General features: G+C 39.1%; 1 protein-coding gene across 3 annotated transcripts in view; it reads left to right on the top strand.

Annotated features, from left to right (window-relative positions):
* Sh3rf1 (SH3 domain containing ring finger 1) overlaps nt 1–23,752 on the top strand; it is a 159,987-nt gene that overhangs the window by 129,531 nt on the left and 6,704 nt on the right. For all 3 annotated transcript variants that reach the window (XR_013091106.1, XM_076852357.1, XM_076852356.1), the window contains 5 exons: nt 5,727–5,914; nt 7,541–7,711; nt 10,174–10,433; nt 11,396–11,757; nt 19,613–19,971. Coding sequence is in view for 2 of the 3 variants with exons in the window: in XM_076852357.1 (XP_076708472.1) it covers nt 5,727–5,914; nt 7,541–7,711; nt 10,174–10,433; nt 11,396–11,757; nt 19,613–19,971 (1,340 nt within the window). In the remaining variant the exon portion in view is untranslated. The remainder of the gene's footprint in view (nt 1–5,726; nt 5,915–7,540; nt 7,712–10,173; nt 10,434–11,395; nt 11,758–19,612; nt 19,972–23,752) is intronic.

Below are 23,752 nucleotides of genomic sequence, written 5' to 3'. Positions count from 1 at the left end.
CCAACATGATAAAGATTTGGGCCTGTTTTTCCTTCTATTAGGTGTAGGGTCTCTGATCTAGGTCCTTGATCCACTTTCAGTTGATTTTTGTGCATGTTGAGAGACAGGGGTTTAGTTTCATTTTGCTGCATATGGACTTCCAGTTTTCCCAACACCATTTGTTGAAGAGGATCCAATATATGTTTTTGGCGCCTTTGTCTGGTATGAGATAACTGTATTTATGTGGATTTGTTTCTGTATCTTCTATTCTGTGCCATTATTCTTCATATCTGTTTTGGTGCTGTTTTTGTTAATATACCTTTGTAGTATAGTTTAAGCTCTGGTATTATGAGGCCTCCTGCTTCACTTTTCTTGCTGAGGATTGCTTTAGCTATTCTTGGTCTCTTATTTTTCCAGATAAACTTCATGATTGCTTTTTTCCATATCTATAATGAATGCCATTGGAATTTTCATTGGAATCACATTGAATCTGTATAGCACTTTGGGCAGTATGGCCTTTTGACAGTGTTAATTTTGCCTATCCAAGAGCATGAGAGATCTTTCCATCTTCTAAGGTCTTCTTCAATATCTTTCCTTAGTGTTCTGTAGTTTTCATTGTAGAGGTCTTTCACCTCTTTTGTTAAGTTGATTCCCTAGTATTTTATTATTTTTGAGGCTATTGTGAGTGGGATAGTTTTCCTAATTTCTCTTTTCAGTGAATTTATCATTGATGTATAGAAATGCATTTGATTTATGGGTATTGATTTTATACTCTGCTACTTTGCTGAATTCACTTATTAATTCTAGAAGTTTTCTGGTAGAGTTTTTTGGATACTCTAAGTATAGAATCATATCATCAGCAAATAATGATAGTTTGGGTTCTTCTTTTCCCTTCATATTCCTTTAATTTCTTTTTTCTATTTAATTGTTCTGGCTAGAATTTCAAGGACTATGTTGAATAGAAGTGGTGAAAGAAGGCATCCTTCTCTTCTTCCAGTTTCTAGTGGGAGGGCTTCCAATTTTTCTCCATTTAGAATGATGTTGGTCTTGGGTTTAGCAGAGATAGCTTTTACAATGTTGAGATATGTTCCTACAATCCCTAGTTTTTCTAGTGTTTTGAATATGAAAGGGTGCTGTAATTTGTCAAATGCTTTCTCTGCATCAATTGATATAATCCTATGATTCTTTTCTTTAAGTCTATTGATGTGATGAATTACATTTACTGATTTCTGTATGTTGAACCAACCTTGCATCCCTGGAATGAACCACACTTGATCATAGTGCACTCTTTTTTTAAACATATTTTTGTATGCAATTTGCCAGAATTCTATTGAGAATTTTTGCATCAATGTTCATCAGGGATATTGGTCTGAAATTTTCTTTCCTTGATGTGTCTCTGTCTGGTTTTGGTATCAGGATGATACTAGCCTCACAGAATGAGTTTAGAAGGGTTCCTGCCTTTTCTATTTCATAGAATAATTTGAGGAGTATTGGTATTAGTTCTTCTTTGTAAGTCTTGTAGAACTTGGCTGAGAATCCATCTGGTCCCAGGCTTTTCTTGGTTGATAGGCTTTTGATGGCATCTTCTACTTCCTTGCTTGAAATTGATCTGTTTAAATTGTGTATGTCCTCCTGGTTCAGTTTGGGTAGATCATATGCCTCTACAAATTTGCTGGTGTCTTTGAGGTTTTCTAGTTTACTGGAGTATAAATTTTCAAATTAGCTTCTAATTCTCTTCTGTACTTCAATAATATCTATTGTAATAATTTCTTTCTCATCATGAATGTTAGTAATTTTAGTTTTTGCTCTCCTTCTTTTCATTAGTGTGGCTAAGGGTTTGTCAATTTTATTTAGTTTCTCAAAGAACCAGCTTTTTGTTTTGTCAATTTTTTGAATTGTTTCTTTTGTTTCAATTTCTCTAATTTCAGCCCTGATTTTAAATTATTTCCTGTCTTCTTCTTCTTTTGGTGTTGGTTCGTTTTTTTTCTAGAGCTTTGATATGTAATGTCAGGTTATTTATTTGTGGACTTTTTCTTCTTGTAATGAATGAGCTTAATACAATGCACTTTCCTCTTAGCACTGCCTTCATAATGTCTCAGAGATTTTGATAAGTTGTGTCAGTTCTCATTTACCTCTAAGAATTTCTTTATCTCCTCCTGATGTATTCTGTTTTCCATGCGTTATTCAGTAGCATATTTAAATATTATTGGAGTGGCTTATATTTTTTATTTTATCCTTGCTTTCTAATTTCATTAGAAATCATTATGGTCTAATAGAATGCAGGGTAGTATCTCTATTTTTTTGTATTTGCTGAGACTTGCTTTGTGGCATAACATATGGTCTATTTTGGAGAAGAACCCATGTGCTGCTGAAAAAAAAGTATATTTGCTCTTTGATGGATGGAATATTCTATATACATCTGTTAAGTCTAAATTATTGATTGTTTTTAGTTCTATAGTTTCTTTGTTTAGTTTTTGTTTGGAAGACTATCCAGTGGTGAGAGGTGTTAAAGAAACCCAGTATTATTGTGTTATGGCCTATTTGATTCTTGAAGTTGAGAAGAGCTTATTTGATATACATAGCTGTCCCATTGTTTGGGGCATAGATATTGATAATGGTTATGTCCTATTGATGTATGATTCCCTTGAGTAGTATGAAATGCCTTTTTTTATCCTTTTTCGCTGACTTTGGTTTAAAGTCCACTTTATCTGATATGAGGATGGAAACCCCTGCTTATTTACATGGTCCATGTAAGTGATATGTTATTTTCCCATCCTTTCACCTTGAGTCTGTGGATGTCTTTTCCTGTGAGATGAGTCTCTTGAAGGCAGCATATTGTTGGGGTCTTTTTTTTTTTTTCCAATCTTCCAGTCTATGCCTTTTAATTAATGAGTTTAGGCCATTCACATTCAGGGTTATTATTGAAATATGGTTTGTATTCCCTGTCATTTTGGTTTATTTTTGGTTTTTAACTTGATTTGGTTTTCCCTTTGATTGGCCTTTCCTTTAGTGTGGTTCCTCCCTTTGTTGATTTTCATTGTTGTTTTTCATTTCCTCCTCCTGGAATATTTTGCTGAGGATGCTCTATAGTACAGTTTTTCTTGCTGTAAATTCTTTCAACTTTTGTTTATCATGAAAGGTTTTCAGTTCATATCAAATCTGAAGCCTTATTTTGCTGGATATAAGATTCTTGGTTGGCACCCATTTTCTTTTGGAGCTTGGTATATGTTGTTCCATAATCTCCTGTCCTTTAGGGTCTGGGCTGAAAAGTCTGCTGAGATCCGAATTGGTCTCCCCCTATATGTAATCTGATTCTTCTCTCTTCCGGCCTTTAAAATTCTATCCTTATTCTGTATGCTAGTTATTTTTATTTTAATGTGCCTTGATATAGATCTGTTGTAATTTTGTACATTTTGTGTCCTGTAAATCTTTTGTATTTGATTTTCCAATTCATTCTTCATTTTCTGATATTATTTCATTGAAGAGATTGTGCATTCCTTTGTTTTGAAACTCTGTCCCTTCCTCTATCCTGATAAATTTTAGATTTGGTCTTTTGATGCTATCCCATAATTCTTAGATGTTCTTTTCATGGTTTCCTAACCATCGTCACTGTGTGGTCAACTTTATTTTATATTTGATTGTGTGTTTGTGTGTGTGTGTATGTGTGTGTGTGTGTGTGTGTGTGTGTGTTTGTATGTATATATACTAATTGATTTATGTATATATATATACATGTATATACATATATACATATACATAAATCAATTAGTATATATACATATATACAAACACACACACACACTTGATTGTATATTTTGTCTTTATAGTCTGAGGTTCTGTCTTCCAAGTGATCTAGTCTGTTGTTGATGCTTTCTATTGAGTTTTTTAATTTGTTTTATTGTTTCCTTCATTTCATTGATTTCCGTTTGTTTTTTCAAAATCTCTTTCTTTCTTGAAGTAGTCTTTTGCTACCTGTATTTGCTCTCTTATCTCTTTGTTGGTGTGATCAATTTTTGCCTTTTTTTGCGCTCTTAGGTCATTCTTTAATTCCCTGATCATTTTAATCATGCACATTCTGAACTCCTACTCTGTCATTTCATCTACTGTGCTGTCAGTGGATTCTATTGTTGTAGTATCTTGGTTTGTTTGGGGCATTTTCCTCCCTTGTTTTTTCATGTTGTCTGTGTGTCTTCCTCTCTTGCAGTGCAAATCTGAGGTGTTGCAGTTTCTACCCTATAATCTTATAGTGTCCCTGCAGGTTAGGAATACATCACCTTTATGGGGGAGATCAATGTTTAGAGCACCCACAGCAACTAATATGCAGCCATAAATCAATTAGCTTCTATTTAGACAGTTACAGTTTTGCCCCTATAAACAGAAATGATGAGTACGATTATCTTCTAGCATATAGTCAGTAGGGTTCATAAGAGTTTATAGTTTCTAGTGGTGCACAGAGAGAAGGAGGGAGTAGGATGTGATGTTTATGAGGTAGGATGTGAGAATATATAGAGGTATTAGATTATAGAACGAGTGAAAGGGGATCATCAACAGAAGTTGGCTGTTAGCGGGAGGAAAAAACAGAGAGGTAACCTCATGCAAGGCTTCCTGTTGCTTTTGCAACAGGATGGTGACTGGTAGTACACCTAGTAGAGATAATCTGATGCAACTGGGCCTATAGGGACCTTGGGGATGGTCTTCCAGGACCTGGTTGTTGTCCTTAGGTGGAACGACCACGTCCCTAGTTAATAGATGAAGTACATGTTGATGAGATTCAAATTTTTATTCCAAAAAAATAGAAACAAAATGACTTATGAGCTATGTTTAGAAATCACTAAATTTTTCTCATCGATTTGCTGATGTGTAGAAGCCATTTATGCTAGGTAGGTACATCTGTTAGTCTCCTTATTTCTCTTCTGATTCAATTTTTACGATTATGGGCTTCAAAGATTGGGGGAGGGGTGGTGGGTTTTCAGGCAGTGCTTGTTTTCCCAGGAGTTTCAATATGCAGACCCTAGAGAATCATCTGGAGTTTATAGATCAGAAAGTAACAATTGCTCCATTGATTTTCAAAAGACTTGGAGTCCTGTAGGCAGAACCCCATTAGGCTGTGCCCATAAAGGAACGGAGCAGCTTTTCACTGGTGTACTTGTTAAAGATTACCAGCCTTGATAGTCCTAAATTTCAAAAGCTAGTAGAGTTAAGAAAAGAATAAGCCAAAGTAGCAACAATGGCCCAGTGACTGTGGCACGCTATTGTTTGGGCTTTTTGGAGACCAAGCATCAAAAGAAATTTTCTTTCAAAGGAATGATTTGAGATATAATGCCGCTAAATTGTTTTGTGTTGTGTTTAAGTTTCAGGTTACAGAAACAATCACAAATTAATTCCTAGCAAACAGCATGACATAGCTGCCCCCTCAACAGGCATTTGAATTCTGGTCCCAGTTTGTACTTTAAAGTGCTATTAATCTTAAAATTACACGGCATCATTTCTTTATTTTTTTTCCCCCTTTTTCCTCTTTCCTCTTTCCAAGAGTGATTACTTACCTGTTTGGTAAAAAAAAAAAAAAGTTGCTGTGGCTTTAAGATGAATTTTTAAAGGGGGTCTCCTAGGAGGCAGCCTGCTGGTTCTGCTCTGTATGGATTCCATTCGAATCTTGTATAGATTTCTGGTGCCTTTTCCCTCCTACCTTCCATAGCAGATGTTAATAAATATTCTGTTGCCCTCTCCTTTTCTTTTTTCTATACTAGACCATGAATCCTCCCCTTCCACCACCCCCTCTCCTGGCTGCCACTGTCCTCGCCTCCACACCACCAGGCGCTACTGCTGCTGTTGCTGCTGCTGCTGCTGCCGCTGCTGCTGCTGGAATGGGACCCAGGCCTGTGGCAGGATCCACTGACCAGATTGCACATTTACGGCCTCAGACTCGCCCAAGTGTGTAAGTGAGGATGTCATTTATTACTGCTTAAATATTCACTTAAAACTAAGCCTAAACAGTAGAGGTAGAAACACACCTTTCTGATATGAGCTGCTGACAGGCTTATGGCCCACCAGGTAGTTAGTGTTCTGCAGACCTCTGCCTGGTCATGCATATAATTAGGAAACTGCTGAAACAGAATGAACCTAACACATCAGCGTGCTAGGCAGCTCTCTTGCTGTGGAATGGCCTTTCACAGTTAGGGAAACATGCCGTTTTCTTCTTTCTAATAGCAAACGTGTGGGGAACTGCCTTTTTTTTTTTTTTTTTTTTTTTTTTTTTTTTTTTTTTAATAACTCCTGTTTGAGCTTTTGGTCTTGATTTTCATTCCTTGCAATAGGGCACTAAGAAACAGGAAGGTGTTCCACACAAATCAGATCTAGGTGGATGCTAACACATAATAAGAGGGAGTTGGGAAGAATAGAAGTTCATTGGATTAGACAAAGGGGAATGAAGGAAGGGAGGGAGGTTGGGAATAGGAAAGACAGTAGAATGAATTGGACATAACTTTCCTATGTTCATATAGGAATACACAACCAGTATAACTCCACATCATGTACAACCATAAGAATGGGAAGTTGGACTCCTATGTATAATATGTCAAAATACACTCTACTGTCGTATATAACTATAAAAGAACAAATAAAAAATATTTTAAAATATATGTTAAAAAAACAAATCAGATCTAGGTATAAAAAACTCTACATCCCCAGCAATAATTATCCAGAAAAGTCTATTATTCTGTCCAGAGTTTATTAGTGGCAGAATGCAATAAGATTTTTGTAAATCCTGATTGTTCACAGCACCAGTCAGAACTGTAGATTAGTTTGAGTATCTGAGTTTCAGGTGTTGATAGGCAGAATCACTTTACATTGTGGGGTTGTTTTGTACTCTCTATGACCTAGACCTTCTTTTCCTCTGAGTTTTTCAAATGCAACCTCCTTCCTGGCTGAGCATATACAAACAGGTGCAGCCCAAGCCTCTAGGTTGAGCTTGTGTTTGGAAGGCAGCATATTGTGCTTCTCAATGGGATTTTATACCATATGTCCTCATTTGCGTCTACTTCCAAGTCTATCAAGTGCCATTTGAAGTGCCCAGTTTTCCCAGTGGGAACCTAATCCATAGCAGCACATAAGACACTCTTAGAAACAGCATTAAAGGGCTGGGGTTGTGGTTCAGTGGCAGAGGGCTTGCCTAGCATGTGTGAGGCACTGGGTTCAATCCTCAGCACCATAAATAAATAAATAAATAAATAAATAAATAAATAAATAAATGTACATCAATAACTAAAAAATATTTTTTAAAAAAGAAACAGCATTAATTCTGTTACACCATACAAATACCATTTGATGGATACTTTTCCACACTGGGAGGAGAAGATCTTGTCAAGGAAGGCCTGTAACTCCCATTTAAAATGTAAACAGCAAAATATCTTTCAAGGGAGACTTGTGAATGCTACATGTAGATTAAAAGTTTGTGCTTTCAGAAACATTTGTACAACATTCAAGATGTTGTAACAAACAAGAGTTTTGAGCACCTCAGTGTATGTCTGTTAGCCTGAGATCAAATGTTTTCTTCCTATTCTAGGTATGTGGCTATCTACCCGTACACTCCCCGGAAAGAGGATGAACTAGAACTGAGAAAAGGGGAGATGTTTTTAGTGTTTGAGCGTTGCCAGGATGGCTGGTTCAAAGGGACATCAATGCATACTAGCAAGATCGGGGTTTTCCCTGGCAATTACGTGGCACCCATCACAAGGTATGGTTTTGAGTAAATGGTTTACTAAGTTCTAAACAGAACAGCTTTGTTCTTTCCCAGGATTTCCAGCCTGTTCATATTTCTTCTCACATTATAATTGCCTGTTACATAGCCAAAGTTTTTAAAATCCATATCCATATCTGCTAAAACCCCTTTTAATGCTAAGATCTTAGCTTACTTTTCACATGGATATGTGTGAAATTATAGGTTTCTACCAATAAATATACTGGGTTGGAAGTTATTTTCTTTAATTTATATGTTAGAAGACTCAACTGTACCCTTCTCAGTTGTTTTCCTACTAGAAAATAAAAGGAATAATGTTCGAAATAAGAGCTATGTTATTAATACTTTTCTGTTTATATAATGCCTACTATATACCAGGCATGCTGATTTCTAAACCCATTACATTTATCAATTCTTAGTTCTTAAACACGTCATTGATGTAGTTACTGTTATTATCCCCCACTTAATAAGTGAGGAAATTGAGGCATAGAGAGATCAAATAACTTGTCTGAGATGACACTGAAGAAGGTCTCAAGCCCATACCATGTGGATCTATATCCAGTCATTAACTGGGCAATTACCTGTGAATTCTTAGTCAGAAATAAAAATGCCTTAAATCTGGTGTTGATCCATTTTAAATAAGAGTGGTTTTGTTCCCCAGGGGACATTTAGCAGTAACTGAACATAATTTTGATGGGCATTTGGTCACAACTGAAGGTGTGGGGTGCTGGTGGCATTTAGTAGGTAGAGCCCAGAGATGCTGTTCCATCCTGCAGTGTGCAAGACAGCCCCCCACCCCACCCCACAGGAATAATCTGGCCCAAAGTATCATAGAAATCCTATTACAGAATGATAGGCACTTTATATATGTAAAATTTTTCTCTATTTTATTTAAAGATAATTTACCTTCTGGTCACTGAGGAAACTATTCTCAGGAACAAAAGGAAATGACCAGTAATTAAATCAACATGGAAGAAGCCCCAGGTTCTGACCACTGGACTTTTAATAATAGTCTAGGTTTAACTATGTTAAATCATTCTTCAAATGTCCTGATTTTAAACAAACGACTTAATGAACTGACATGTTTGTCAGCTGTTGGCCTTGATTTATAGGTTGGCTAGCAGCCTAATCAAATGAAAATCACTATTGTTGCAGATGGTGACAGAATGTTAGCTTTAATTTGACTTGCAAATTTTTAATCAATATAAACCTTCTATTCTGTATATGTTAAAATCGACATTCAGAATCCAGCCCATCCAGAAAATGGCAGATAAAACCTCCTTGGTGCAAAATAATAATAATAATAATAATAATAATAATAATAATAATAATAATAATAATAATAATAAAAAATATGGGAACTACAACAAACAACAGTAAATAAATGAAGTTGGTCAAGCTGAGATTCAAAAACAGATTATTATAAGTCTGTTTAACTCTGGAGCAATTCTTGCTTAGAATAAGTGCTCTCTGAGTCATCATGATAAATAAGAAGTATGTTTGTGCTATTAAACTACCCTATCTATTAGAGAATTGCTCTAAACAGAATGGTCATTGTCTAAATGATTTTAGGAACATAAAAAAAATACATTATACGAAATCACTTTGTACTTAATATAATTATATTCACAGGAAATAAATTTGTTTAGAGCTGGCCGTACCCGCCCAAATGTGCAAATACTGAAGGAACAGAAAAGTCCCATTTTATACTAGACCTACCTTCAAGGAACTTTCACTGCGTCATCAGCATTAACACAGGATTTATTTCTAAAAAAAAAGAATACACCACATTTTGTAATAAGGGCGAAATTAAATTAAAGATACACTGTGTTGAATATAAAAACAGAACAAAGGAAGGAAACTACATGAAACAGTGGAACCATAAGATCTTAAACTTGGACCCCAGGCAAGACTTCTGGAAATGATGGGATTTGTGCTGGGTCCTGAAACAAATGAGACTGAAATTGGTCAAGAGCAGCCAGAAAGGACATTCCCAGAATGTGTGCATACGTGTGTGTGTGTGTGTGTGCACGTGCGTATAGGCACTTGAGTGATGTGTCCGAGGCAAGTAGAGAGAAGGTCAGAAGCTGTGGAAATGAGGCTATTTAAGGGAACACACCTGGCTTGTCTGGTAGGTGAAAGCAGGAGAATCCAGGACGTTGGAAATCAGTGGGATGCTTGGTTTGTGATGTGGAAAACCGAACCCAGCAACTGTATATTCTTGAGCAGAGTATGGCGTGTTGGTCTCTGGTGACTCAGAACAATTTCAAGACCTTTCTCTGCCTCAGGGCCATCATTTCTTTGAATTTGCTCTTCTTAAAAACTTTGTAAAAATAATTCCATTCATTTTTTTTGTAACCTTCTGTCTTTAAAGCCCTGAGTCATTTTTCTTGCATTTAATTGTTCTATCTCTCATTTTGCTGATGGATTGGGCTTTCTTTCTGTTTCTGTCCTGGCAGGGCGGTGACAAATGCTTCCCAGGCTAAAGTCCCTATGTCTACTGCGGGTCAGACAAGTCGAGGGGTGACCATGGTCAGTCCCTCCACTGCAGGAGGGCCTGTCCAGAAGCTCCAGGGAAATGGTGTGGCCGGGACACCCAGTGTCGTCCCCACGGCTGTGGTATCAGCAGCTCACATCCAGACAAGTCCTCAGACGAAGGTCCTGTTGCACATGACTGGGCAAATGACAGTCAACCAGGCCCGCAACGCAGTGAGGACAGGTAAGAGGAGAAGACCAGGGCACATCAGGGAAAGAATTTGCCTGTCTAATAGCAGATCATTTTTGGCAGAGGTTGAGAAAATTAGGCATAATATTAAAATGATGAACAACAGTAGAATAAGCTGGGAATGGTGGCACATGCCTGTAACCCCAGCTACTTTGGAGGCTGAGGCAGGAGGATCTCAACTTGGAGGTCAGCCAAGGCAACTTAGTGAAACCCTGTCCAAAGAGTAAAAGAAAATATGACTTCTGTAATCAAGATTTTAAGTCTCAGATCTCACTGTTCCTAGCTCTGTGATCACTGTATGATTCTTTGCCAACATGTATGTTGATCATTGTTGATGAACTAAGTTGTGAATCTATTTTAGACCCAGTAGAATCTTAAATAGCTTTCTTGGTTCTGTAGCATTGAAAACCTACTGAGAATCTTGGGTAACAATGGTGGGGTAAACTAGAGGCTTGTAAATTCTATCAGAAAAAGAAGAGAAATGGTTCTTTATGAGCCAGGTAGGATGATACAGGCCTGTCTATAATCCCATCTATTCAAGAGGCTGTGGTAAGAGGATCATACGTTTAAGACCAGTCTGAGCAGCATAGCAAGACCCCCAACTCAAAAAAAGAAAAGAGGAATGGTTAATCGAAAAAGGACTTGAGGCTGATATTGTTCAACACTGTAGAGAACCATCAAAAACCTATTCTGTGTGGAAAGGTATTCTCTTTAAAGAAAGGGTTTGGGGTTATAGTTGAACCTCTAGGTTCTCTACAGAATCCAGGGCTGATCTGGAAGGAAAATAGTGTCTAGAGATCCAGCCAAGATTTTAATTGCATTTAAATTACTATCCATTCTTTATTGTAATAAGTAGCAGTAGCAACCTTTCATTGTGTGTGATGCAGTGAACTGACTCATGTTTCAATGAGTAGCATTTGGTAGGAAGTTGACTTTTTCCTCCTGTCACCTACCAGTTGCAGCACATAACCAAGAACGCCCCACAGCAGCGGTGACGCCCATCCAGGTACAGAATGCCGCCTGCCTTGGGCCTGCATCTGTGGGCCTGCCCCACCATTCACTGGCCTCCCCACAGCCTCTGCCTCCAATGGCAGGCTCCGCTGCCCACGCTGCTGCTGTCGGTATCAGTCGAGCCAGTGCGCCACTGGCCTGTGCTGCAGCCACTTCGCTGACCTCCCCGAGCATCACCGCTGCCTCTCTGGAAGCCGAGCCCAGTGGCCGGACAGTGACCATTCTCCCTGGACTTCCCACGTCTCCAGATGGCTCTTCATCAGCTTGTGGGAGCGGTTCAGCAAGCAAACCAGACAAGGACAGCAAGGTAAGAGCGCACCCTTCTCTGCCAGTGCTGTGTCCCATGGTGTCTCACTAATGCACATACTCTTTGTTTGAGTCCTTCTGGTGCTTACCACGGGTGAGTCACTGTCCCTGAGCCAGGAACACAGTGGGGAGGAAACGGGGCACCACCCTGTCCTGCATTCAGACTCCTGCCAGTTGCCCGGCTCTCTGTGGGCATTAGGGAGGCCACAGTGAATAAGACTTCGGTGAGCCACCTCTCTCAGCTTGGTCTCTGGGAGGAACTTTCTTTCTTCTTGGGTCACTCATTCTTTCATCATTTTGCTGTCCTTAATTTTTCCTGTTCACTTGTTCACAAATCTGTTAAAAAATAAAAAGAAAGAAAAATTTGAAGACACAAGGGGGTTGAAAATGTTGATTAAAAGTATTATTTGTTGCCCAATGCTGTGATGCATACCTGAAATCCCAGTGGCTTGGGAGGCTGAGGCAGGAGGATCCTGAGTTCAAAGCCAGCCTCAGCAAAAAGCAAGGTGCTAAGCAACTCAGTGAGACCCTGTCTCTAAATAAAATGCAAACTAGGGCTGGGCATGTGATTCAGTGGTTGAGTGCCTTTGCATTCAGTCCCCTGTACCCACCCCCTCCCCCACCAAAAAAAAAAAGTATTACTGGTGGCTTTATTTTATCTATAGTACATCTGACATCAGCATGGTTCCTTCAGAGGACCTGAAATATAGGGAAAAATTGATTTTCTAAACTCATATGTATTTTTCATGTTTTTCACTTGGGGCTGAATATCAAAGAAAATACAAGTAGAAAACTGTTTCAAGTACTCACCGATGGATGGGTTTTGAGACAGGTAGTTAAAGGAAAGAGAAACTGATAGTGATTAAATGTGACCAGGAGAGAAGAGGTAATAGCAAGGTCTGCATAATAGTACTGCAGTCGGCACTTGTTCCTCAGTATTTCATGCATTCCCACTAAAGCTGTGGATCAGTCCTCAGAAGCGCTAGGGTAATCATAAACTCTCGGCACCTGGTTCAGCAGTGATATATGTTGCTGTATTTAAATGGGTAGGTGAGCCTGTAAAAGGAATTTATAAGGAAATAAACTTTACCACTTACTAAAAATATTTAACTTTTTGCATGAGAAATTTTGAAAAAGATTGATATCTATTCCGTGTTTATAATCAACTACATTAAACTTGGGCTCAAGCTGACACATCCAACTTTGTTAATATCATTAAAAGAATTATTTTTATGGTTTAGATTTTAATGCATGGGCACGGTGTGTCCCAGGGCCCTGGTCACTGATGGGGAAGGGCCTCTTCAGCCCCTACCTTCCCAGGAATCCTGGTATAGCATTCATTGAATCTCTGAAACTTGTTTCCTGTGGCTCCCAGAGATGTCCACCTCCTAATCCCTGGAACCTGGGGAAATGTTTCCTTGCTGGCCAAAAGCACTTGACAAATGTGCTTAAATTAAGAGTGCCTATCTGGGAAGACCCAGGGTTAAGTACAAGGGTTTTCCTGAAGGGGAGGCAGCGGGGACAGGAGAGAACAGAAGGGAAAGCAGAGGTAGGAGTGATGAGAGAAAGGAGCAAGCCAAAGAATCCCAGCAGCATCCTTTTCCACAGCATCCAGGAATGGAGCCCTACCAGCACCCTTGATTTTAAGAACTGCTTTTCACCACAAAAGTTGGTGGCAGTGTTACAGCTGCAACTAATCCAAGACCCTGAGCATCATTCCCTTGAGTACCCATCCCTGGCCAGTGGCTATTGGCCTGTGCTTGGACACCACAAGGGCTGCTAGTGCCCTAGCTCTGGATGGTCCCTGGTCATCGTCAGACATCCTTAGCTCAGAGCAAAGGCACTGAGCACACATGTGTCTCCCTGTGCCCTCCCTTCATTGTAAGGGGCCTCGTGGAACATATCGATCCTTTTACATGTTGCCCCGAGATGTTTGCAAAGTTGTCTCCTTATTTCTTCTTCCTTTTTTTAAGGTCGTACTCTTGTTCATCATGTCACAGATATCCACGTTTTCCCTTCTCAAGTCTACTACTTCATTTGATGTTCCAAGTCTGTTGATAGTACAGTAATTCCATGATCATCATCACTTAAATAACCACAAATCCTCACAACTAAGGGTCCTTTAGCCCACATTCCTAAATCACCTCTACTAGGGTATCACGGGGCCACTTGTCAGATGCTACATTGAGAGCAAATGTCTTTCAAACTCATTTTTGCTATCACTCACTGGTAGCAAACTTTTCCTGGAAGAGTCTGCTCAAATTGTTGTTTCCTTTCCTAAGTGCTTGTAAACCTTGAAAGTTTTTAAGTTTGAAAAATTCTAGAATTTCCCAGTCTGCAGAGTGCCTTGTCTTCTTTTTGAAACGTCCCCATGTTTGCCTGTTGAGTTGACCTTGATCCCCAAGCTCACTAGAGTCTCTCATAGATTATTGGTTGTACTTCAGCTGTCAAGAGTATCCATTTGATCTCTCGATCCCTCTTTTCACCCATTTCTCTCTTATCAAGATTTATTCTTCCTTTTCAGTATGAAGAGTATCTTTCCCTTTGCTCCTTCCATCTGAGAACCATTGTACACTCCAGATAGCAGATCTGTGTCTTTCTTGTTCTTTTTGTTTCAAACATAACTTTTTAAATCCCCTTTTAATTTTTTTTTTTTTTTTTTTTTGTCTTTAGCATTTTGACAAGTTTAAGCTCATTCGGATCTTCAGCGTTCTTGAATCACCATGCGCCATACTGTGTTCTTTGTTACGGGCCCTTCTCTTCATCTTTTTGTACATGTCCTTTAAAAATGTGAGCCCATTAGGCTGCTCCCCAGGGAGTCACATCAGTTCCTTTGGATGCCTCTACATTTTCATCTGCCCAGATAATTTGCAATTGTATGGGTAGAATTTCATTTTGAGAGTCTTCCCTTTCCTCTTGAAGCATCTTCCCTTTTGAGTTTCATGTCATACATGTTTTCTTTGTACTTTTAAAATCAATTCTTTTAAAAGGAAGAGTTCAAACCTACCTCCAGTCTCTTCTGGGCGCCTTCTTCGAAGTTCTTGGTATTTCTGCTTCTCCTGGAGAGCATGTCTAGCTCCTGGCTGGTCTCCTCTCCCCATAGTTGATCAGAATCAGATCCAGAATTGCAGTGTGCTTGGCTTTCTGTGAGATTGAACTATCAGCAAGTCAAGGGAAAAGTATATGAGAATCTCTTCTGCCTACGCTGTTCCTTTTGAACCGTATTTTATTTGGAAGTCCTGTATTACAAAATCTTAGGAATATCTAAAAGTTATGTTTTCATCCCAGAGTTAAAGTCTCTAGCTAACTTGGTATGCGTACTCTGTATAGGACCATAGTTATCTGGAATACTCTATTTTCAAACATAATCTTAGTTATTACTTGTTTGAAATCTGGGCCTTTCTGTCATTGTTATTTTTCCTTCCATGAGATCCCTGATTTCTTTCATAATCACGAGTTTAACACCTTTGTCTGCTGTTTTTCTAAAAATGGATAAAACATCAACATTTACTGCCTCAACTCCTCACCCCCAAATTCCTCACAATTCTCTCTTAAGGAGCCAACCACAGGTTTTCTTCAGTCAGCCAACATTTAAGGACCTGTCTGTTATTCTTGATTTTTCTTAAGCAGAGTTTCCTATCCGGTTTTTAAAGATTCATTGTTTTCTATTCTGAGCCCTTTTCCTGAAGTCCCTGCTGATTATTTTCTTTGCTCAAACCATTTTCCTTCCTCCCCATTCTTCTTTTGCTGTCAGAAATAAGATCGTCTATGTGTGTTCTGCCGTTCTGTTTGCTGGAAGGGAAGCCCACCCTCCCTGTGACATGAACACAGTCACTCACTGTCCTGCCCTTGCTGAGAACTGGGATCCAGACCACCTCTCCGAAATGCAGATCCACACACACAGTTCAACTGAGAGTAGCCTTTGCGATCTGTGGCGACAGGGAAATGCGTCTGCTCCTATTATTCCCCTGCGCTTCCAGAGGCATTGCTTGCACTGGACACACAGAAGAGAAGAGCATGGGCCTGATTCAGATCTCACCATCACCCCTTGCTAGCATGATGATTTTAGGCAAGCTTAGAAAGCTTCAGGCACTGAGAATAATAGTTAATTCCTGCCTCATCAGGTTGCTGTGAATAAATGTAGAAATCCTTTCTGAAAGCATTTGACAAAATTTTTGAAGTTAGTGGTGTTTTAATCATGTCTACAATTTCACACGGCACCTCCCACAGGGTCCCCTCCTGAAAGACCCCTCCGCTGGTCCCCTGTATCTCAGGCAGCACCCCGGATCATCATCACTCTCCCCTTACCCTGCTTTATTCTTGGCAGAGGGCCTATTTTATAGCCACAATTGAGTCTCTGCTAGGCAACATGAGTCGTTCTTTGTCTTATTTGCTATTGTATTCCTGAGTCTAGCAGTTTGCCTTCTTCATGTTAGACACTCTGTAAATACTTGTTCAGAGTGTGAGTGATTACAATAGATAATCGTGGATTTAGTTTTTGAGATTCTTTACCTAGGAACAATTGATTCTGAGTTTTAGGAATCTGGCTATATAGATTATTGATGGCCTATGGCCCAGTAATACTATTTTTTTTTTTTTTTTTTTTGCTAATTTCTGCATGTCTGAGGGCAAAAACAAAACAAAACAAAATGAAAGACTCAATGGGAGAATGTTGTTAATTGTGAGTCTCTCAAATAAAGTTTATTTCTGCTCGGAAAAGAGCTCCAACTTGATGTTTCCCACCCAGACTCATTGTCTGTTATGTGACTGATAGAAAGGAATTAAGCTGATGGTCAGAAATTATTTCATATATAAAAATAACTCTGATTATCTGGTGATCATTTTCTGACCCAGATAGTTGTTTTGTGTTTTGTTTGTTTGTTGGTATGTGATGCTATTTTAAATCGTGAGCTCTTCTGAAGGGAAAACGATGATTCTAAAAACATTATTTCATCTGGGAATAATTTATTGGAAAACCCACAGGAGATGAGTTATAAAGTAAGGTTTATGTTAAAAGATAGGCCCCTTTTTCATGTGTGCTAACGTTGCATTTAAAAAATTGCTTTGCTGAAGTATAGTCCGCACTAATTCATCCAATTTTCATTTCTGCTGTTTGATTTTGAAAAAAAAGAAAAAAGAAAAGAAAAAAACAAAGGTGCCCTTAGATGATAAGTGTCTGAATTTGCAGTTATCTCTTCCAAGGGGTATGTTGCTCTGCTAATAGAGAAAACTCCAGAATATGAAATTAATAGCACAGCTCCTTAGAACAAGGGCTGCATCCTTCCTGTGTTAGCATCCCCTCCCTGTACCCCCTGCACCCTGCCATGATACCTAATCCTCTGCCTTCTGCTCCATGGGTAGTCAGCATCAGTTGATGATGATAACACATCCCTTAGAAGTCATTAAAGCAAGCTGTATTTAATGTGTTTAATCATTTTCAATGAACCAAGTCATCTTTCTTCTTAATCACTTTAAAGGCTGTTCCCTGAGTGCATTTCAGTTATCTGATATTCTTCTGAGTGCCCGGTACTGAGCTTTTAAGCAACATCTTTAGCTGTGGCTTGCTGAGATGGTAATTTATCAATGGACTCGATGTTCTTGGTGGATCCATGGGGGTCCAGGGATTAGTGTATGCCCTCTTACATCATGGCAGGAATAGCTAGAAGTCACAGCTGATAGCTACCTTCGAAGTGTAAGCTATCAGACATTAATCTTCCCAGCACATTGCTCAACTCTTTTGACCTCAGACTCCTTCCACGAAGTAGGGCCACAGCATTGGCAGCTATTTAGTCAGGGCATTTCATTGACCTTTGAAGAGAGGAAAGATTTTATCTCCTCTGCATTGGGGAAATACAAAACTCCTGTTTTATCTTCTGAGCCCTGTCACTAGCTAAATATTTGGCTTCCCTTCCATGGGTCTCATCCTTTTCCAATATTGTCTTGGCCTCTCAGCTCTAATAGGTGAAAGACTCTGTACTAGGTCCTGTGTAAAATATAGAGGTGTGTAAGATACAGTTTCTACATTCAAGCAGGTAGTCCAAATTTGTTGGCCCATTTATTGGAAGGCAGGTGGTTGCCTGTTGGATAATGTGACATTATATGTGTGATGAGTCGAAGCCCAGGCCTTGAGATGCAGAAGGATCTTGCTCAGCCTTGGAATGGGTTGAAGGTTTCTGGCTCTGCTCAGCTACAGCCCCGAATCAAGCTGGTACAGAAATGACCTTAGCACTTACTCCCTATCCCTCTTAACCCTGCTTCCCATTTCCAGCCCAGGGGATAATGCATACTGTGAGCAGCATTAAGCAAATGGAGACTGTGGTGCAATTTCCCAGGGATGCTTGCTCATCATCTGATAAATGATTGCTCCGTCTTCCTCATTTCTGCCATTCTGGCTCTAATGGAATTGTGTTATTGTGGATTCAGATTCATTTCCCCAAGGTTTGTTTTTTTTTGTTGTTTTTTTTTTTTTTTTGTTGTTGTTTTTTTTAACTGTATCTGAGCTAACTCATATTTCCAAGAAAAATTTCTCAGTGCTTTGTTGCTTTGTGGGTCCCTGATAATTCCATGTCACCGTTAGTGGGTCTTAATAGTTCTGATTTGTTTACAGAGTTTTCTAAAGAAATAGTTCTCTATGAAATGTTTCATTTTCAAGCAGAGTTTCCATAAAGAGAACTTAATGATGTAGTTGACATCTTAGTAAAACAATTTAAGATAATGATTGTAAAATGATGTTAAGCCTGGTCATCAAAAAACATTGGCACTTTCGAGTTTGTGAATGAAGGAAAGCTAGTTCAAGCTCTGGCTTTCTTAGCAGAGCCAAGCAAGATGTCAAAAGAGGCAAAAATTCAAGAGATGGTTTCTGGGAAATGAGATTGTTGGGGAAAATTGTTATTTGCGCATTTGCTTGTAAAAATACTAAAGTATTAATATACGGATGCTTTCATTAAAATGTGGCATTTTGGGTTTCTTATCAAGGAAATGGCTGCAGAATAGAAATGACTTGACTTCGTTATTATTGACTGGTTAAATTTAATCAAGCTGAGGATGAGTGAGAAGTGGTTTAGCCCTACACTCTGAGGAAGGTATCATTCCTGTAAATGATGAGGCTCAAATCTGTGGGTGTGGAATAACATGCTGTTAGGTTTGCATTTCATTCAGCTCCCTCACAGTAGAAACAGGATAGGCAGAATTTCAGACAGTTCAATCTATCATCTGAATTTTTCATTTTATCCTTAAATATCCACTTAGATTTTTATCAAACTGAGATAAATTGATGGGTTTTTTGTTATCTTTAAAAATTTTTTTTATTTGTTAAAGTAGAATGCATTTATGTACTTTGATATATCATACATAGATGGGGTATAATTTCTCATTTTTCTGATTATACATGTTATAGAATCACATTGGTCATGCAGTCACATATAAACATAAAATAATAATATCTATTTCATTCTTCTATACTTCCTATTCCCATATCCACTCCTCTCCCCTACCTTCCCTTGTCCTCCCCTCTACCTAATCTAAGGTAACTCCGTTCTTCCTTAGTGTCCTCCTATTGTGAATTAGCTTTATCTTATCTTTTTTATCTGCTTATCTTCATTACCTCAGTAGAAGATGATAATGAACAACAGGATGTCTAAAACAAACAAAAGCATGCAGGCTGAATAGGAGAAGCAGCAGCAACCCTCAGGTTTAACCCTGTACAAACAAACACTGGTCACCAGATTACCAATAACCAAGTATCAACAAACAGTTTCAAAAGATCCAAGGAAAAGCGGAAACTGGAGGGACCTATAGATTACAGCAGCAATAGCGCTGTCCATCTCCAACTACTGTCCCTATTTCTCTTTTTCTAGAAAGAAAAAAAGGGGTTATTGAAGTTGCTGTCTGGTGCCTCCACCAAACGGAAGCCCCGAGTATCCCCTCCAGCATCGCCCACCCTGGAAATGGAGCTGAGTGGTGGCGAGTTGCCCCTGCAGGGAGCTGTGGGTCCTGAGCTACCCCTTGGGGGAGGCCACGGTCGAGCAGGCTCCTGCCCCGTGGACGGGGATGGCCCAGTCACCGCGGCACCAGCAGGGGCAGCCCTGGCCCAGGATGCTTTCCATCGGAAGACCAGCTCCCTGGACTCCGCAGTGCCCATCGCGCCACCTCCTCGTCAGGCATGTTCCTCCCTGGGTCCTGTTGCAAATGACTCTAGGCCGGTTGTTTGTGAAAGGTGAGTTCACTGTCGTTCTAGGAGAAAACTCTGAAGTGAATAGCAAGCTTTATGCTGGAAAATACAGTCTGATATCTAAGATCTTTTCGTATGTCCTTATTTTTAGCTGAATTTGTAATAACGGTCAAGCTCTGACTCTATTCACTTGCTGCAATGTACTCTGGTCTCCTTTCCCCCCATCCCTAGAGCTCTTCCGTGGGGTTGGTCTCCGGCCTTCTTTTTCTTTATTTTCAGAATGGATGCGGATGAAATTTGTCAGTCACCAGAAACTCGCTCATATTTACTTCCTTCTTCCTGATTCTGTTCCATTACCAGCAGTCACTCTCTCTATTTAACCTCTGCATTTATTAAAAGTTGATATCATCACCTGCTGGTTTAAAGTAGCTAGAGAATTCTTTTCCTTCTTCCTCCTGACCCAGAAGAGTGTGGCTGTCCCCAGTCTTAGTTCTGACTCTTCTCCTGACCCAGTGACTTGGTTCAGTACACTCAGAATAATGAGGTCTGTTTTGGTGGTTCTGGCCTTGAATAATGATCAGAAACAGGAGCAGTTCTGTTTGATACAGCCAGTGGGATTCTAGGAGTGTGTTAGGAAGGAAAATACACTTAATGAGACAAAGTCTACTTGGATTATACAAACTGAGAATGAAATACTATTCATTACCCAGGAAAACATCATGAGGAACCCTAAAGCAGTGTGCTATCTTCACATCAAATAACAAACGTTTTGCTTTAAGTGCTGTTTCTTTGTTTCTGTAAGTTTCATTCCCTCGTGACATGCATTTCATAAAAGAAGCAAATCTTGAATTCATGGAAGTATTGCCTTTTTCAAAGCATTTTCTGTGTTACAGAACTGAGATCTTACTATAAAACACTATATTTTAAAATGACTCAAATTCACTTCACCATTGCATTTAAAAAAAAATTTAAAGATGTTGATGGATCTTTATTTTATTCATTTATTTATATGTGATGCTGAGAGTCGAACCCAGTGCCTCACACATGCTAGGCAAGCGCTCTACCACTGAGCCACAACTCCAGCCCCTCACCATTGCATTTTTTTAAAATTATTTATTTATTTATTGCTGTGCTGGAGAGTATCTGGCCTCCCACATGCCCAACAAGCATTCTACCACCGAGCCAAGTCCCCAGCACTTAACCTTTGTCTTTCAGATAAGAGCCATGTGAACATTTGTGCTTATCAAAATCTAAAGTCCTCATTTATATGATTTTGTGGCATACTTTTTTACTTAAACTATGAGGGCTGGGGTTGGAGCTTAGTGTTACAGCTCTTGCATAGACAAGTGAGGTACTGGGTTCCATCCTCAGCGCCACATTAAAATAAATAAATAAAAGGTATTGTGTCCATCTACAATTAAAAAGAAATATTAAAAAAAACTATGAAGTGCAGGGGAGTGATATTGGCCAAATTTTATTGTTATATTGTGTGCATGTACAAATATGTAATAATAAATCCCATCATTATATACAACTATAGTGCACCAATTTAAAAATATGGGGAAAAAACTATGAAAAATGGAAAAGAATAAACTTCAAACAACCTATGTGCATTTAGTACAAAATGCACAGTGTATGTTTTTATAGTAAAGTTAAATAATAATTCTGATTCTTATAAAACCAGTTGTGAAAGGAGACATTACCCTAAAAAAGCGTCTCCTCCTTACACTTGGAATCATTCTTTCTCTCGTCTGTTGTGCTCTGGTAAGGCTTTGAAGTTGTGTCCTGACTTCGCTTGATCTTCTATTCTGAGCGGCAGGCTTTTTCTTGCAGTGCTGTTACTCTGCTTTCCAGGGACAGGAGGTCCTGTCCCTGGAGATAGTCCAGTCACTTGTGTACTTTCTTTTGGTCCCAAAGGCTCCCTGTTTCCCTCCAGGCCATGATCTGCAGTTTCCTGCATTCCGTGAGGCTCGCTGTCCTCTTTTCTCTGTCATTTTGGTATTTGTGTGACTGTTTCCAGGGATGGTTCACTTGCCCAGACTCTCCCCAGGCCCTGACTCAGGCACTGCGAGCCTCCTACCCCATTATGCATTCCTTTTCAGTGGCCAGATGTCCTCAGTCTCTGTGGCTTCTGCATTCCAGCCCTTTCCTCTTAGAGGGGCTCATTTCGAACAGCAGGCTCCTGCTGTTCAGCACTCCTGAAAAGGAGAAATTACTAAGGAAGACAGGTGATGGCGTTTCAGGGAGCAAGGGACGCACATCAGACAGGGAACATGGAGAATTTAATGATGGGACAGATGGGCTCGGGCACTCTGGAATTCTCTCACACGTTTTTAATATAACCATTTCAATTTTTAGGAGTGGGAAATAGGTCTTTGGAGAAGATTTCTGCCCACGTTTATATTTTTATAATTCATATGTTCAGTGGAATATTAAATACAATAGCTAGCACGACCAACTTCTCATAGCCCTTTACTTTCATACAGTGATGAGAATCGTATTTATTTAGCTTGGATTCTTAAGTCTGCCTGACTGTAAAAACGTAAGAAAATGGGCTATTATCCACCAGAAATGAAATTTTTAATAGAAAACTTCCAAGGAGAGCTGGGGATATAATCAATGGCAGGGTACTTGCTTAGCATGTGAGGCCCTGGGTTCAATCCCAGCACCAGGAAAAATAAAAAGCTACCAGGTATATAATTTAGAGATTACCTGTTTGCATATTTCAAAAATTTTACCACAGCAAAAAGTATTTACTGCTTAATATGAAGGAAAAATCAACTTTCATATCGGTATGATTCAGAAAGCATTTGAAGATGTTGTGCTTCCTTGATTGACAATATAAACATCAACAGTTCTTGCCCTCTCAAAATGCAGAAGCCCAGGGTTCTTTTGGTAGAACTTTTACTGATTGAATTTTATAGAAATATTTTTAGTCTATAATATTGGGACAATATGAGATAGGGATCCCTACAGATTATAACAAGAGCCAGCACTAAACCTCTCAAATCATGACCCATAAATCTAAAGTAACAGGAATAAATAAACAAATAAATAAATGAGTAAAGTTTGAAAGAAAGAAAGAAAGAGTGAAAGAGAAAGAAAGACGTGACTGGGGCTGCCAGCCAGTGCTGTCAATGGAGAGAAGCATTCATGTGATGTAAAGACTTAAGCAGTCTCATAATAAGGAAGGACGAACCTTGAAGTGTGTTGACAGGTCTCAGTGTCAGCTGAGGGAATTCTCTAAGGAACAAAAGGATTCTTTTGTGTTTGTGAGAGAGACTGAAGAAAACAAGCAAGAAATAGCACTCTTTCCTGGAGGCAGAAAATGTATAATTGATGACAGCAGAAATAATAGAACAAATATTTTAGGCTCTATTTTAGGATTGAGAAAAAATAATTAGGAAATTGCAAAGAGAAAGTAGAAATAAAATATTTTAGAAGAGATGGCAAATAAAAGTATGTGTGACAGCCCCCCCCATATACATACATATATATATATATATATATATATGAGACTTAGGGAGACACAGCAAGTCAGCTGTCTCCACGTATTTTTAAGTTTAGAAATTAAACTGATAATCACATACCTATAAGCCCATCTCCTAAATTGGAAAAAAAAACCTATGATCTTTGATCAGAGATTAGGCTAGAATACTTGGAAACAAACAAATTGGATATAGATAGATTTATAGAAAGGCAGTCGGGCTTAACCAGCATGATTAATTTCTGTAAGTCGGTGACAATGAACCCACTGGGTGAAGCGACAGACATAATTTACTTGGGCTTTGAGCAAGCTACCAAGCCAGCTATCACGGTTTTGTGA

This window comes from Callospermophilus lateralis, chromosome 4, assembly GCF_048772815.1.
Source record: "Callospermophilus lateralis isolate mCalLat2 chromosome 4, mCalLat2.hap1, whole genome shotgun sequence".
NCBI lineage: Eukaryota > Metazoa > Chordata > Mammalia > Rodentia > Sciuridae > Callospermophilus > Callospermophilus lateralis.
Note: the sequence above shows the minus strand (reverse complement) of the source record. Positions and strands in the feature narration are given on the sequence as shown.